The sequence below is a fragment of the Felis catus genome, chromosome F1 (assembly GCF_018350175.1).
Source record: "Felis catus isolate Fca126 chromosome F1, F.catus_Fca126_mat1.0, whole genome shotgun sequence".
Lineage (NCBI taxonomy): Eukaryota > Metazoa > Chordata > Mammalia > Carnivora > Felidae > Felis > Felis catus.
This window is the reverse complement of record NC_058384.1, coordinates 24,490,033-24,505,496: the sequence shown is the minus strand read 5'-3', so window position 1 is coordinate 24,505,496 and position 15,464 is coordinate 24,490,033. Positions and strand designations below refer to the sequence as shown.

Genomic DNA, 15,464 nt, shown 5'->3' with positions numbered 1-15,464 from the left:
CTCCCTATTTTAATTTTACAAATAAGTGTTGATCCCTGAAATAAAGATTTGAAGACATCTTATTTATTGTGCCAATAACCTGGTTTGGTTCAATACTAAAGTAAGATTAAATCTGAATTTTCTCAAGGTTAATGCTGCATGATACTATGTAGCTCCTTCTTATTTTCTGTGATAATGCAAAGAATGAAGGATCTTTTTAATTAGAAAGGATTTTGATAAAACTATCTTATAACACATCTTTTTTTTTTCCCCCGAATATTTTCAGCTGAGTGCTCTACCTACCATGTGCTTCTTTTTCCCAGCCTTGGGACTAAATACTTAACAAACCAAGACTTTGTATCTTATAGCAATGAAATGGAAGTGAGGTCAGTGTTAATCAAATATATCAAACATGTATTATATATATATATATATAATATATATATAAAATATATATTTATATTTATATAATATATATATAAAATAAGTAAATTTCAATTTTGGTAATGATGTAATACTACTGTTCTCTAGCAACATAAATAATACAATATAAAAAGACTTTTTAGCATGTTATCTACACTATAGTATGGTCTAATGCTTGTACATAATAATCAAATGAAGTGGTGCTGTTTTGAAACCACCAACCTCCCAAACTTGGAATGTTTGCTTTGTGATTTATTTTAGCTTTACATAACTATGATTACATACTCAGGTAGAGTAGATAGGGTGAACTATTTAATAATGGGACCTTTATTTGTTTATATATTAGTACTTTTTAAAAAAAGTTTATTTATTTTTGAGAGAGAGAGAGCGAGAGAGCATGTGAGTATGAGTGGGGGAGGGGCAAAGAGAGAGGGGGAGAGAGAGAGAGAATCCCAAGCAGACCCCACACTGTCAGAGCAGAGCCTGATGTGGGGCTCGATCCAACAAACCCATGAGATAATGACCTGAGCTGAAATCAAGAGTCACATGCTTAACTGATTGAGCCACCCAATGCCCCAGTACTAATTAATATATATTAGTACTTCTAAGATTAAAAAAAATTTTTTTTAATTTCTTTTTTTTATGTTTTATTTATTTTTAAGAGACAGAATGAGTGCAAGTGGGGGAGGGGCAGAGAGAGAGGGAGACACAGAATGGGAAGCAGGCTCCAGGCTCTGAGCTGTCAGCACACAGCCTGACACGACATGGGGCTCATACACATGTGCTGTGAGTTCATGACCTGAGCTGAAGTTGGACACTTCACTGACCGAGCCACTCAGGCACCCCTAAAATTGAAAAAGTTTTAAATCTGTGTTCTTGTCTCAGGAAAAATGTTTAGTGCTAAATGAAACAATAAACCTTGTTTGTTAAACATTGTTTTAAATGGGACTCTATCTATTTCATTTTTTTAATCTGCTTATGGTAATATAAAGAGAAGCTGTGGACTGCGGATTTTTAAAAGTTATTTATCCTATATTCTTTCCCACTAATGGGCTCCCTTATTGATGCTAACAGTTGTTTTAATTAAGGTTACATTTCTTGTCATACTATACAATCATAATATTTAAGATAATGATAATTTATATTTTCTTTTCTAATATTTATATCTTATTTATTTTTCTTATCTTTTGCATTAGCTGGACTCTCAAAAACAGTGTTGAAAAATTGGGTGATAATAGGCATCTCCTCTTTGTTTTCAGTTTTATTGGAAATGGCGTTGGTATTTTACCAGTTTTATTTCCTATTGTTTTATGATATTTAGGAATGACTGTTGAAATGATCAAATGCTTTTTTTGAGAGGTCTAATGAGAAAAGCATATTATTTTATATCTTTTAATTTATAAATGTAATTCATTATATTTATATATTTTTTCGCACTGAACCATTTCCACATTTCCAGAATAAATTCTGATTACTATTTTAATTACTTGCTAGATTTGATTAGTTTATATTTTGTTTACATGATTTCAGAATCAGTATGTATAAGTGATATGGGCCCATAGTATTTCTTTGTGCTATGTCTATTTAATTTTTTTTTTTTTTTTTTTGAGAGAGATAAGTGCACGTGCATGTGCAAACAGGGAAGGGACAGTGGGAGAGGTAGAGAACCTTAAGTACTTAAGTGCAGAGTTCAACCTGGGGCCTTGATCCCAGGACCATGAGATCATGACCTGAGCCGAAATCAAGAGTCAGATGCTTAACCAACTGAGCCACTCAGGGCCCCCTCAATTTTGATATTAGGATTAGTCTAGCTTTGTAGATGAATTGAGAAGATTTTCACCTTCTTTTTTATGCTCTGGAGAAGTTGGAGAAGTGCAACTGTAGGAAATTACTGTGCTGTTTTTTCGTTGAAAGTTACAATATGTGCTTGCAAAATTGTCTGGACTTGGTTATATTTTTAGAGTTCGATCTTTCATCATCTATCTTCTGTGGTTATTGACTGGTTTTCTTTTTCTTTTTGACTCAATTTTAGAATTTATATTTTCATAATCATGCATTTCATCTAGATTACCAATTTATTGGCAAAAAGTTGCATAAAATATTTTCTTACAATTATTTTCATATCTTTCATGACCATGGACTTATTTCTTCTCTTGTTGCTTTAAGCAAAATATTAAAATCAGAATTTTTTCCTTTCCCCAACCTGATCGTTACAAATGCTAGTAGTATATCTTTACTTCTTTTTTTTTTTTTTTTAATGTTTATTTATTTTTGAGAGAGAGAGAACACAAGCAGGGGAAAGACAGAGAGAGGAGGAGACACGGAATCTTAAGCAGACTCCAGGCTCTGAACTGTCAGCACCGATCCCAGTGCGGGGCTTGAACCCACGATAATAATGACCTGATAATGACCTGAGCCGAAGTTGGAGGCTTAACTGACTGAGCCACCCAGGTGCCCCATATCTTTATTTCTTATAGAAAATAGAAACTATAGTTTTTCTTTTTTAAATGTTTATTTTTGAGAGAGCGTGTGAGTGTGGGAGGCGTAGAGAGAGGGGGGTACTGAGGATCGGAAGTGGGCTTTGTGCTGACAGCAGAGAGCCCAAGGTGGGGCTGGAACCCACAAACAGTGAGATCATGACCCAAGCCAAGGTTGGATGCTTAACCAGCTGAGCCACCCAGGCACCCCATAAAATTTATAGTTTTGATAGCATTTGAAAGATCCCACAATTCCTATTTTTTCTGTCTACTTTTATTCTATTAAAATTTTATTAATAATAACAACTGCTTGATGAGTGTTTATTTGTGTTAGACTTGGTAAACAGTCTCTTTATTTACATTATTTAATCCTCAGAGTAGCTTTAGGGCCTAGGAATTAGTGTTTCCATTTTATGGATGAGGAAACTAAGGCTAAGAGAGGTTATATAACTCAGCCAATGATACTCAACTAGCAAGTAGCAGACCGGTAATGGTAATTAGGTGTGTCACATTCCAAAGCTTGTGCTTTTAAGCACCACTCTCTGCTTTCAGTAAGTCTTTCTCATTATTCCCAACTATACTGCTTACCTTTGTGCTAAAAATAAGGATATAACTATGAGGGTCCAAATAAACCCACACATAACTTTTCAATAGCCTGAAATGAAGTGTAAACCGTGAACTTAGAAAATCTTGTTATTGTAATGATTTTTTTTTTCAACGTTTATTTATTTTGGGGACAGAGAGAGACAAAGCATGAACGGGGGAGGGGCAGAGAGAGAGGGAGACACAGAATCGGAAACAGGCTCCAGGCTCTGAGCCATCAGCCCAGAGCCTGACTCGGGGCTCGAACTCACGGACCGCGAGATCGTGACCTGGCTGAAGTCGGACGCTTAACCGACTGCACCACCCAGGCGCCCCTGTAATGATTTTTTAAAAAGATATTTGTTTTTCACATATTTCTGTGAGCTACCCCCACCTAATGTCAATATTTTGAGGCTAGACATAGAGCCTGTTACCTAATATTTAGTCTATCACAAAAGATGTCACTTCTTTTTTTTAGTAAATGAAGAGATCAGTAGGTGTCGATTAATAATTCCACTTAATTTTTAAAAAATTATAGCAAAATATACATAACATAATATTTACTATCTTAACTATTTTTTTTTCAACGTTTATTTATTTTTGGGACAGAGAGAGACAGAGCATGATCGGGGGAGGGGCAGAGAGAGAGGGAGACACAGAATCGGAAACAGGCTCCAGGCTCTGAGCCGTCAGCCCAGAGCCTGATGCGGGGCTCGAACTCACGGACCGCGAGATCGTGACCTGGCTGAAGTCGGATGCTTTAACCGACTGCGCCACCCAGGCACCCCTATCTTAACTATTTTAAGTGTACCTTTAAGCACTGTTAATTACATTCCTATTATTGTACAACCATCACTACTATCCATATCCAGACCTTTTTTCTTTTTTCTTTTTTTTTTATCTTACAGAAAAGAGCTAAGACTCTGTACCCATTAAACAATAACTCCCTATTCTCCACCACCCCCAGCCCCTGATGAGGTCCATTTTATATTCTCTTTGTCTAAATTTGACAGCTCTAGGTACCTCATATTAGTGGAATCATGCAGTATTTGTTTTTTTGTGACTGGCTTATTTCACTTAGTTTGATTTCCTCAGTTTGCAATCGTAACATGTCAGAATGTCGTTCCTTTTTAAGGTGGAATAGCATTCCATTATATGTATATTCCACATTTTCTTTACCCATTCATCTATTGACAGACACTTGGATTACTTATAGCTCTTATGAATAATGTGCTATGAATGTGGGTATACAAACATCTATTTGAGACCCCGTTTAAAAAAAGTTTTTTTTAACATCTCATTTATTTTCAAGACAGAGAGAGAGTGTGTGTGTGAATGGGGAAGGAGCAGAGAGAGGAGACACAGAATGTGAAGCAGGCTCCAGGCTCTGAACTGTCAGCACAGAGCCCGATGCAGGGCTTGAATTCGTGAACTGTGAGATGACGACCTGAGCCGAAGTCGGACACTTAACCGACCGAGCCACCCAGGTGCCCCTTGAGACCCCATTTTTAATTCTTTTGGTTATATTCTCAGAAGTGGAGTTGCTGGATCATCTAATTCTCTTTTAATGTTTTAAGGCACCAATTCCACTTAATTAACTAGATAGACTAAGGAAGCAGTGTTCCATTGCCTCAGGTCTATGATTTGGCACATCCCTTAGAGTCAAGGACATCAAGGTAAGGTGATCCAGGCCTTCTGTTTGGTATCAGGTCATGGGTAACAAGGAGTGGGGGTTGGGGAGAGTTTAAAGCCAAACCTCTGGGATCCAGGGTTACTTAAGTTCTTTAGCCTAGCCCACCCAGCCTCCCTAGCGCCCATAGTCTAAAGGATGCCTATTGATAACAATAGTCTGAGCAGAACTATAGAAAGACTGCAGTGCTGGTAAAAATGGATATTGATTTTCCCAGGCATTGTAGTGAGTCCATATTGTTACTATTTTGAGAGCCATTAGGGCATAGTGATTAAGAACAGGGGATTCTAGAGCTAGAGCTCCTGGGTTTCATATCAGCTCAGCCTTTACTATGTGAGCTCTCTGTGCCACAATTTCCTTATTTGAGAATAGATGTTATAATAATTCCTACCTCATAGGATTACTGGGAGGATTAAGTGAGTTAATATGTGTAACTGTTTAGAAAAGTGCTTGACATATAGTTCTCACTAAATGTTAGGTACTACTAATATTATTTTTAATTAGTATAAGTTACCATGTAGCTTTCCTTAAAACCTTTGGAAATAAGATGAACAGCATGATATTCTTTGAGCTAAACTTTTTGGATTTCCTGCACTATGAATCAAAAAAGATAATGTAACAGCAGTTCAAAGAGAAGGGATTTGCTCCCAGGTCAGCAGGATTAGGTTGTAGCTTGATAAAACATGAACATCTATAGAGAATCGATACTAGTCATGACAGGAGTTGGTTATAGAAGTTTATGTTGTCTCTTACAGTCTTGGCCCCCTTAAACACTGTCCAGGGGTCAGGTGCTATTGTGCAGATCCCACCATTTCAGGGATGGTCTCCCTGGTAAGCAGAGTATGATAGCATTAAACATTTGATTTGAATACTGATGTCCTCTAATCCACAAAGCAACCTTCTGATTATAATTTGGCTTCCCAGGAGCTTCTCTGAATGGAGAGGCTGTATAGGCTAGACAACTTGAATTATCTGGTTGCATATCCAGTTGTAAGTCTCACTGGAAATCAGTACATTAGCTTTCTGTTTTTACGTGTCAATCTTGGGAGCTTTATTAATCCAGGTCTGCCCTGGTTAATAGATCCATTCTCTGTCTTGACTAAGTGGGTAGCTGAGCCTACAAAACTGAGAGTCAAATCCTGCATCATGATAGATTCATAAAGGTAATGTTCCCCTCATCAGTTTCTTGGGATATACCCCCTGCCTCTTTTAGATCACCACATCACTAGCTGCTTTAATTTGTTGACTTGAATTTTTTTTTTATTAAAAATTTTTTTTTACAATTTATTTTTGAGAGAGAGAGAGAGAGAGAGAGAGAGAGAGAGCACAGCCAGAGGAGGTGCAGAGAGAGAGAGAGAGAGAGAGAGAGAGAGAGAGAGAGAGAGAGAGAGAATCTGAAGCATGCTCTAGGCTCTGAGCTGTCAGCACAGAGCCCGATGTGGGGCTCATACTCACAAGCTGTGAGATCATGACCTGAGCCGAAATTGGATGCTTAACCACTCAACTGACTGAGCCACCCAGGCACCCCTGGCTTGCATTTTCTTTATTGGAATTTCCATATGTGTGGCAGAAGTGGCAATTCTTCACTATCCTTATTGCCAGTTCGCTGAAGAGAGGTGGAACATTCCAACTTTTACTCTTCCCTAAATCCCTGGGCCAGCCTGGCATGATCAAGAACCCATTGTGTGGTGAGCAAGAAGTGTAATCACTGATTATAGAAGCTTACTCCATGGAACTATTGTTTTAAGACAAGCCATCTTAGGGCAGATAGGGCTGAAAGGAACCTTAAATATGAGCTAGTCTATATCTCTTGTTTTATTAGTGGGGAAATAGAGACTACTTGCCAAGGGCCATGTGTCTTTGTGTTCTCTTAACAGTCTCGTGTCTAAGGCTTGACTATATTGGCCGAGACTTGTGACCTGTCAGTAACATTCTTCCTAGCACCAGACTTCTCTAACTAGTACAAAAATTTAACTGCCAAAAGGCACTTTTATTTCCTATAGTTCAGGCAACATTTCTCCCCTTGTTATATACCATTGAAATCCAGGTTTGCATTTGAAATACAAATTCATCACAGATTTTAGGCTATGCCTTTAAGTGAATCCTTTGTAGCCTGATTGTGTCTTTTTGACCACTTTGTAGGTAGATTTCATGGCAACTACTTGTATGTATGTATGTATGTATGTATGTATGTATGTATGTGTTCAAGAAGCCTATAGGGTGGGCAGGTCCTTCCCAACTGCTGTAGGGCCTCATCAGCCAGCCTGGCAAGAGGCTTCAGAGCTGGTGCCCACACCCCTCAGTTGCCCATGTGGATAGAGATGCTGAATTTGTCATGTTGGGTCTCTTTTTTTTTTTTAACTCTACATCCCAAATTGTAGACATGTGATTTCATGATCTAATAATAAATTTCAATAGTACCTTTTAAAATAATAATTACATTATTATATTCCAATTATAATATAAAAATTTTCACATTAACATTAGAATATTCTTTTTAAAAAATTTAGTCATGTTTATTTTAATCACAACAGAAATCTCTATTCTAAATATTTTTCTTTCTTTGCCTCCTTCTCCTCCTTCTACGTGTCCTTTAAGCTTTTTCTAATGGCAAAACTATCTCTGTTTTTTTACATTTTTTAAAATTTTATTTTTTTAATTTACATCCAAATTAGTTAGCATATAGTGCAACAATGATTTCAGGAGCCCCTTACCCATTTAGCCCATCCCCCCTCCCACAACCCCCCCAGTAACCCTCTTTTTGTTCTCCATATTTAAGAGTCTCTTATGTTTTGTCCCCCTCCCTGTTAATGGCAAAACTATCTTATAGCTTAACATTACTTTTTACATACATTAAGAAAAAATTGAGTAGCAGTTTACAAATGGATATACATTTTTTCTCATAATGCATCTTTACGTATTTCTAAGAGGAAAGTGAGGCAGAAAATGTGAATTAATTAAACACAAAATGCTTTAATGTACATGCTCAGATGGTTAGTCAAGGAGCACTTCCTAGAAGTGTGTTTTGAACAAGATTTTAAGAGAATCTTATATATAGATATACACCGGTGAAAAAGAAAGGTTCAGAAAGAAGGGAAGTAAAAGAAACAAATTATGCATTGGGGAGCTATATCAGAAGGAGGGAGAATGGATACTAATAAAAACAAGATGTCCATTGCAGGATGGTTAAGCAAGCTCTTAACTGGAATGGATAAGGAATGTTGGGAAGCAATGATTGGTAATGTTACTGAGATGTAGATTCACAATCTTGCTACCCACATTTTTCATGAATACTTGGCTAGATTCTAAGGGAAAACCAAAGAGCCGAGAGAGACAGTGCTTAACCTGTCAGAACTTACATTCTTGCTGATGAGACAAGGCAATTGGAGGCAGAGAAGGAGCCTTGATAGCCGGGAAGGGCAGCATGGATTTTATATGGTGTATGACGGAAGGAGCCTTTGCTGATTCTCATGTATCATCCTGCCTCTGTCATCTGCTCTGGAGGAAGAGGTCTGAGCTGGGAAATATCACATTGAGCAGGTGACTAGGTTTCAAAAATCAATTTTTGTCGCCATATATAATCAATTAGCAAAAGAACTTTTCCCCCCCGAAGCAAAACTCTTTAGAACCATTTTAGGAAAAAAACTAAAAAGGGCTGCCTAAAGTCTTCTATCCATGATTAACAGTTAATGGAAAATCACTGGTTTACTTATGCAGACAGTACTTAATGTCAGTAGCTTCAGGCTGTTTTCCACTTTTACAGTAAATTTTTATACCGAAACCAGTTTAGGAAGCTATTTAGTCCATGGGCTTTTCTTTTTGGGGGAAAGATGATGTGGGTAGACTAGAATGATGACATTTCCTTTTCCGCACCAGAATATCAGCAAGGTACTAATGGCTCCATTTTGATACCGTCACTTTCAAAATAGATCAAGTTGCTTATGGAAACATTTTGGATTATGTTGAAAGTAGTGTAGCTTTATAATAGTTGAGTGGTAAATAATGCAGGTTTTGCTTTTAGAGTATCAGTTTATCTCCGATCTTGGATCAGACCTAAGAGAGAAAGTTTCCAGATTTTTGTTTGCTATCTAATAAGGCCTCTGGTAGTTGGTCTCATGTGGTAGAAATACAGATTTTATTTTTTTCCTTTCTTCTTCTTCTTCTTTTCATCTGCCTCTTTGGTACTTGCTAACTTCTCCATGATTTCCACTCTCTCCACTGGCATTCCAAGGGGAGGCCTTCTGAGGTCCTTGGTTTCCTGGAATGACGTTTGAGGCATATTCAAGTGCCTTACGACATTCCTGGGTTTATGTGGGTTTTGACCCACGTGGATCGGTGGTAGGTCTCTGAAAGGCACCAGCACAAAAACGACAGGAACCCTGAGGTCTGGGATCAGATTGGGTTGAGGTTGTCCGTTAGCCCCTTGAAAAGACTGTCCAGGAAAGACATTGTTTAAGAGATAGCTGTCTAAAGCTGCCTGAGCTTTTATGATCTGATTCTCTTTTGTCTGGGGAAGAACATCAGTGAAATACGGCCTCACTCCTGTTATGGCATTGATTTCATATGCGTTGTGCCTGTCAGCCTGTGCTCTCCCAGTTAAAATGGGCGGGAAAACAGTTGATCCTGAGACACCACTGACAAAGTTGTTGAGGAGAGAATGCCAAATGCTACCACTTATTGGGCTCAGAATGACCTGTGGCCATAAACTGGCCAGGCTCCGGAGAGCTTCGCGGTTCCAGGCCGAGGCAGGAAATTCAGGCTCAGCGTGATAGAGCTGAGAAAAGTAAATGCTAAGAGTAACATCTGGATACATTATTAAGAAATTGTACATTTTGCTGATGCAGCAGTGGTCGGCTTCATTACAAGGGGAGTTGCTGGAGTACAGAATGATATGCCTGATGGCGTTATTATTGCGTATGGCTGAGTCGAGATAACCATTCATCTCAAATAACATTGATTCTGGATGGGTGTTACTCCCGGTGCAACTGCTAGCGTGGCCCTTTTGCACCAGGCTTCCAGAGGAAGTTTTTAGTTCATAAAACGTGAGGTGCTTTGTTTGAGGATATGCTGGCCCATAAGGGAATCCAAAAATCTGATAAAATTCTGAATAGGGAACCCTTGCTTCTTCTCCTGTCCGAATATGGTAGGGACAGTTAGAGCAATCTAGAGAGAAGCTTAGCCAGTAATAAGGTTTTACAATTGTTCCATGATTTGCTAGGTATTCTTCATATAAGGGCTCCATTGCTAGTTGTATTGTCTTCTAGCTGCAGCCCTAAACAAGGAAGAGAAATTATATATAAAAGCAGTGCAGGCAAAACGAAAGAAAATGCATTAACTTATTGAGCCATTACTATTGTTAATGCATTAAATGCGTTAACTTATTGAGCCATTTAATATTATGAGCCATTAACTTATTTTTCTCTAAAGGAGGTAGAGTGCAATAGCTACAGAATCTTTGATTCTAGAACGTACTGATGTATATCCATAGATTAGAAAGCTCGGGACTCGTCTCTCTTCATTGAGAATCTTGAGGAGTGGGGAGGAAACAAAAAAGAAAGGCAAAATTATACCTTTTTCTGTTTCATAGACCTGACTGAGGCAATAGAGCAAATGGGTTAACAGCGCAAGTTCTGGAGACAGACTGCCTTATTTCAAATCCGGGCTCTGTCGCCTACCAGCTTAGTGACTTTCTTCTGCAAGTTGTTTACAGTTGGGAGTCACAGCTTCCTTGTCTGTAAGATGAGGGCAAGGGTAGTATCTACCTCCTAAGGTTTTCTCGAGGACCGAATGATGTAATCCATATAAAATGCTTTATTATGTGCATATGTATCATATTATTATATGGAGGACTCAATAAATATGAGCTGTGAGTAGTGGTAGTACAAATCCCAGGATTATCTAGATGATTCTTATTTATGAAAGTCTAAAGAAACAAGCAATTTGTTCATAATGTTCTTGTCTCTTTTCTGAATGATATTATCTAATTATCTGCATGGGTTTTGAGTGTGCCTGCATTTAAAATCAGCTATTTCTTCAGATCATTGGCAGTAAATGGGAGAGAACTATCATTTTGGGAATGGGATCATAGGGTCTATTTTGCTTAATGGTAGAGACTTCTTGTAGGAATGATTATTCTTTGGGTCGTGGACACTTACTCATTGCCATCTGAGAGTTGTATTTCCAGTGGGTGGGTCTTTTTAGAACATTTTGGAAACTTTACCATTCTGGAAAGCACATATGGTCCTTTAGGATGTTTCAAATAAATAGTTTCTGGGATGTTAAACCACAAAACTTAAGCTCTTTTAAGTTTTGTTTTGTTTTTCCTTTAAACAAAAATTTCTGTTACCTTTATTCCCAAAGAGCAACCTAGGGCATTACAGTATAGTTTTAAGAACATTAAAAAATTTTTTTTAACATTTACTTATTTTTGAGAGAAAAGAGACAGAGTGTGAGCAGGAGAGGGGCAGAGAGAGAAGGAGACACAGAATCTGAAGCAGGCTTCAGACTCTGAGTTGTCAGCACACAGCCTGACGCGAGGCTTGAACTCACGAGCCATGAGATCATGACCTGGGCTGAAGTTGGATGCTGAACCGACTGAGCCACCCAGGCACACCAAGTTTTAAGAACATTAAAAAAACCCACCTTTTTGTTATACAAGTATTACATATTTCTTGTAGAATATTTTTTAAAATACTGATACTTGAAGGGAAAAATAAAAACTCATGCTGTTGTGTCTTAGTTTACATTCCCATAACTGTTTACGTGTCTCTTCCCTCTGATCTTTTTGCTACATGTGTTCGTTATGCACAACATAAATGAAATCATGTTTATACTTTGCTTTTTCACTTAGTATTACGTCATTAGCATTTCCCCGTGTTATTAAAAATTCTTCGAAAAGCAGTATTCATGGCTAGTTAGTATTTTATTACACAGCTAATATGTAATCAAATATTCAGGTGTTTGCCTCTTTTATGATTATAAATAATGATTTGATGAACATTTCTGTAGATAAATTGTATTTTTCTTTTCTCTAGTGTAGATTACTAAAAGTTGTATTGGCTCAAGCTTTGTCAGATTGATTCTTGGGAAGGTGTTCCAATTTTATTTCATTCCCTCCCTGTGATGTTTATCATTTATCGCTTCCTTTGCCGATTTGAGAAGTGAGCATCGGTATCCCTTTGTGGTTATAATCTGTACCTTTTCAGTTCGTTGTGAGGCTGAACACTTTTTCACACACTTATTGGTCTGTAGTATTTATTCTTCTGTGAAATACATTTGATTCCTAACCCCCCTTTTTTGAGGTGTTCCTGACTGATTTGTAAGAACTCTTTATGTATTAAGAATATTAGCTGTTATAACTTTTGCAAGTATTTCACTTGGCTTATAGAGCCATTTAATTATGCTGGTGGCATTTTTAATTATATCAAATTTTACATTTTTATATGGTCTAATCTTTAGCCTTAAGATTTAGTTTTTACTATTGTACTTAGAAAAGACTTCCCTGTCAAAGAGGAGTTAAATCCCCATATGTTTTTCTAGAATATATATCTTTTACATTTAACTCTCTGTCCAGGCAACAAAATGGACAAAGTAGAAAATTTAAATGAGATAAACTGACCATTATAAAACAAACAAAATGACACATTTTGTCATTTTAGAAGTACTTATTATAGCCTTTCATATGGAAGCACTTTGATCAACTTCTTTCTTTTTCAACCCATATCACCTCCGTTCCTGTTCTTTTGGTACAGCTGAAGCCTACAGAGTTCCTTTGCTAACCCTGTTCCGGGCAGAAAATATTTTAGGAGCCCCAGGCCTGCTGTGGATGGAATGTGACTTCACTCATGTCACCATTATCCTAACGGCGTGTATCGGCAGTAATTCTGGACACCACACACCCATCAAATTCCAGGTTTCTCCTAATCTGTCATGTCAATTTAATCCATAAGAGCAGGTATCTGCCTCAGTTTCCTCCTCAGTGCTATATTTTCCTGATGCAACTGAATCCCTGCCCTGAGGCTTCCTAGACCTCATAACTTTTCCCCAGGGCCCTGCATTCTTCCTGTCTTGTCCTTGGCAATGAATCCATTACCTGGAGCCTGACATCATCTCCTGCTTGATCCTGAGCATTGTTTTCTCCCTGGATCTCCTCCTCTTTCAGCCTTACTCATCAGACTATATCTCTCTGAATATTAAACCTTGCTGAAACCCAACCCAAAGTCTCACTTGCTCCTGGTGCCCTGGATGTGGTCTGCTGTTCAGTGGCACAGCTGATATTCAAGTTACTACTCAAATGACAATTTCAAGTCATGCATGATTTGGGTAAGATGTTATAGAAGCAGTATCAAGAGGTCCTTTTCTGCCTTTGTGTTTTGGGGGTGGGTGGGATGGGTGGAGTTAACTATATGTAATGGTCCCAGAATTACCCTTATGGGAAGCATAAGTCTGTGCATGTTTCAAAGTAAAGGCAGTATGGAAAGTCCTGATTGCTTTTCTAAGTACTCCTTTCTTTTTGCTCCCTCTCCCATTTTAGCCAGGAATGGTGCATTATTACTGTAAGGAGATCTTGAGGACTAGTGGCCTTTATATGTAATGGAGGGAGCTCTGGAGTTTCATTCTTGCTAAATGGCTTTTTAGTGTTGACCAACTGTGGTTCTCTATTGGTGAAGTCTTCAATTTTTCAGAGGGTCTTTCTTTCTTTCTTTCTTTCTTTCTTTCTTTCTTTCTTTCTTTCTTTCTTTCTTTCTTTCTTTCTTTCTTTCTTTTAATGGAATGCTTCACGAATTTGGTGTCATCCTTGCACAGGGGCCATGCTAATCTTCTCTGTGTCATTCCCATTTTAGTATACGTGCTGCCAAAGTGAGCACCAGAGACTGTTCTTTGATCACCTTCATCTGAAGGGAAATGGGAAAGAACACCTGCCCCCTTTGAACTCTTAAGAGACTTTGTGGTGTATATCATCAGTTTGCCACTGATCACAGACTGTCTTGTATTATTATCTTTTGGTATCTGCCCTTTCATTCTCCCCCTACCCAGGCAGGGGCCCTGTTCAGCCCAGGGCCTACCTTAGGAATCTTAGTTGGTTCACAGGCCAGGTTGGCTAAGACTTGTCTCCCCAGCATCCTGTGTCCCCACTAGCTGGTCCATTTCCCCCCACGTTGGCTGTGCTTGGGAAAGGCGTGCTACCCTCTTAGAGCAGATCTACGGGCAGTAAGAAGCAGAGATCTACAGAACCCAGATCCTTGCTTCCGGTTGTGCGTAGCCCCTGGACTGCGGCCCTGGGACGACAGCCTTCCTTAACTTAACATAAATGAGACATACATGAGGACAATCTGCTCTCTCTTCATCCAGCTAGGGTTTAGTGAGTGCTGGTAAAGCACAGTTTGCACTGGAGTAATTGGAGAATGGAGTTTGCCCTTCCCAATCTGTGCACAATCTGTTAGCAGCTAAAAACAAATGTTAGCAGTTATAATTACCATCATTTTGTCTCCAGGCTTGGATCACATTCCAGGTGTTCTAGAAGATAGTCCGTTTCCTTTCTTTTCTCTTTTAAGTACCATGCCCTGTTTGAAGCGGCTTCAGAGGGCAATTGTGCTGTAAATCTTCACCTCCTGTATTGGTTCAGGACTCTTTCGTAGTTTGTGCCTAGTAGTTCCTTTGAACTTTGCTGTCCCAAGTTAGAAAGACCTTTCTGAGGTATGGCTGCCTCTAAGAACACTGTTGAATTGGTGCCATGGTAACGTTTGCAAAGCAGCTACTGCTAGGATACGGCTCTGACACTTATTACTTTATTTGCATTTCAAACCACCTGTTCCAAAGATGAAAATATACATGAACGCATATTCCAGTCTGGATAAAGGCATACTATCTGACTATTTAAGTGAACGTCTTGGTTTTTTTTTTTTTTTTTTTTTCCTCCCTCTGGCTGTAAGAATCAAGCTCTGAAGTCATGCCTCTCAGAGTCTTTGTCCTGATCCAGAATAAGTGCCAGGCCTCATGTGTGGATACGGTTTGTTGGTTGTGTTGCCTGTGGAGGCACAAGGGCCTTTTCTTAGGAGGCTTGCCCTTCTGGGAGAAGGAGGCACCTATGAAAGGGAGCAGAGACTTGATCTCCCCCAAAAGAGGCGCTTTTTACTACTAGGTCCACAGTCCCTGAAGAGAAAGCTCTTCAGTTTGTCCAAACCTGAGTCATTATGTGCTAGTAGTCTCTCTCTTACACATTCTCTGGGAGATCCTTCCTATTGGTATGTAGGTGGGTCCTTCCAGCTTAAGGCAAACTTTGCCTCCGGATCAGTTGTGGCCCTTTCTCCATA

At 38.7% G+C, this 15,464-nt stretch overlaps 2 protein-coding genes and 1 non-coding gene across 4 annotated transcripts in view; 1 reads left to right on the top strand and 2 right to left on the bottom strand.

Moving 5' to 3' along the window:
- The window catches only part of RGL1 (ral guanine nucleotide dissociation stimulator like 1), a 259,274-nt gene that overhangs the window by 3,200 nt on the left and 240,610 nt on the right, over positions 1-15,464 (top strand). The gene's annotated exons all lie outside the window — the stretch shown is intronic.
- Positions 8,105-14,880, bottom strand: APOBEC4 (apolipoprotein B mRNA editing enzyme catalytic polypeptide like 4). The gene is made up of 2 exons (XM_003999257.6): positions 14,628-14,880; positions 8,105-10,423 (listed from the first exon to the last, which is right to left on the bottom strand). Exon 2 carries the CDS (start codon positions 10,391-10,393, stop codon positions 9,287-9,289), a length of 1,107 nt encoding a protein of 368 aa, XP_003999306.2. The 5' UTR covers positions 10,394-10,423; positions 14,628-14,880; the 3' UTR covers positions 8,105-9,286.
- Positions 13,913-14,018, bottom strand: LOC111558485. Its single transcript, XR_002739386.1, has one exon. It is a non-coding gene; the product is annotated as a U6 spliceosomal RNA (small nuclear RNA).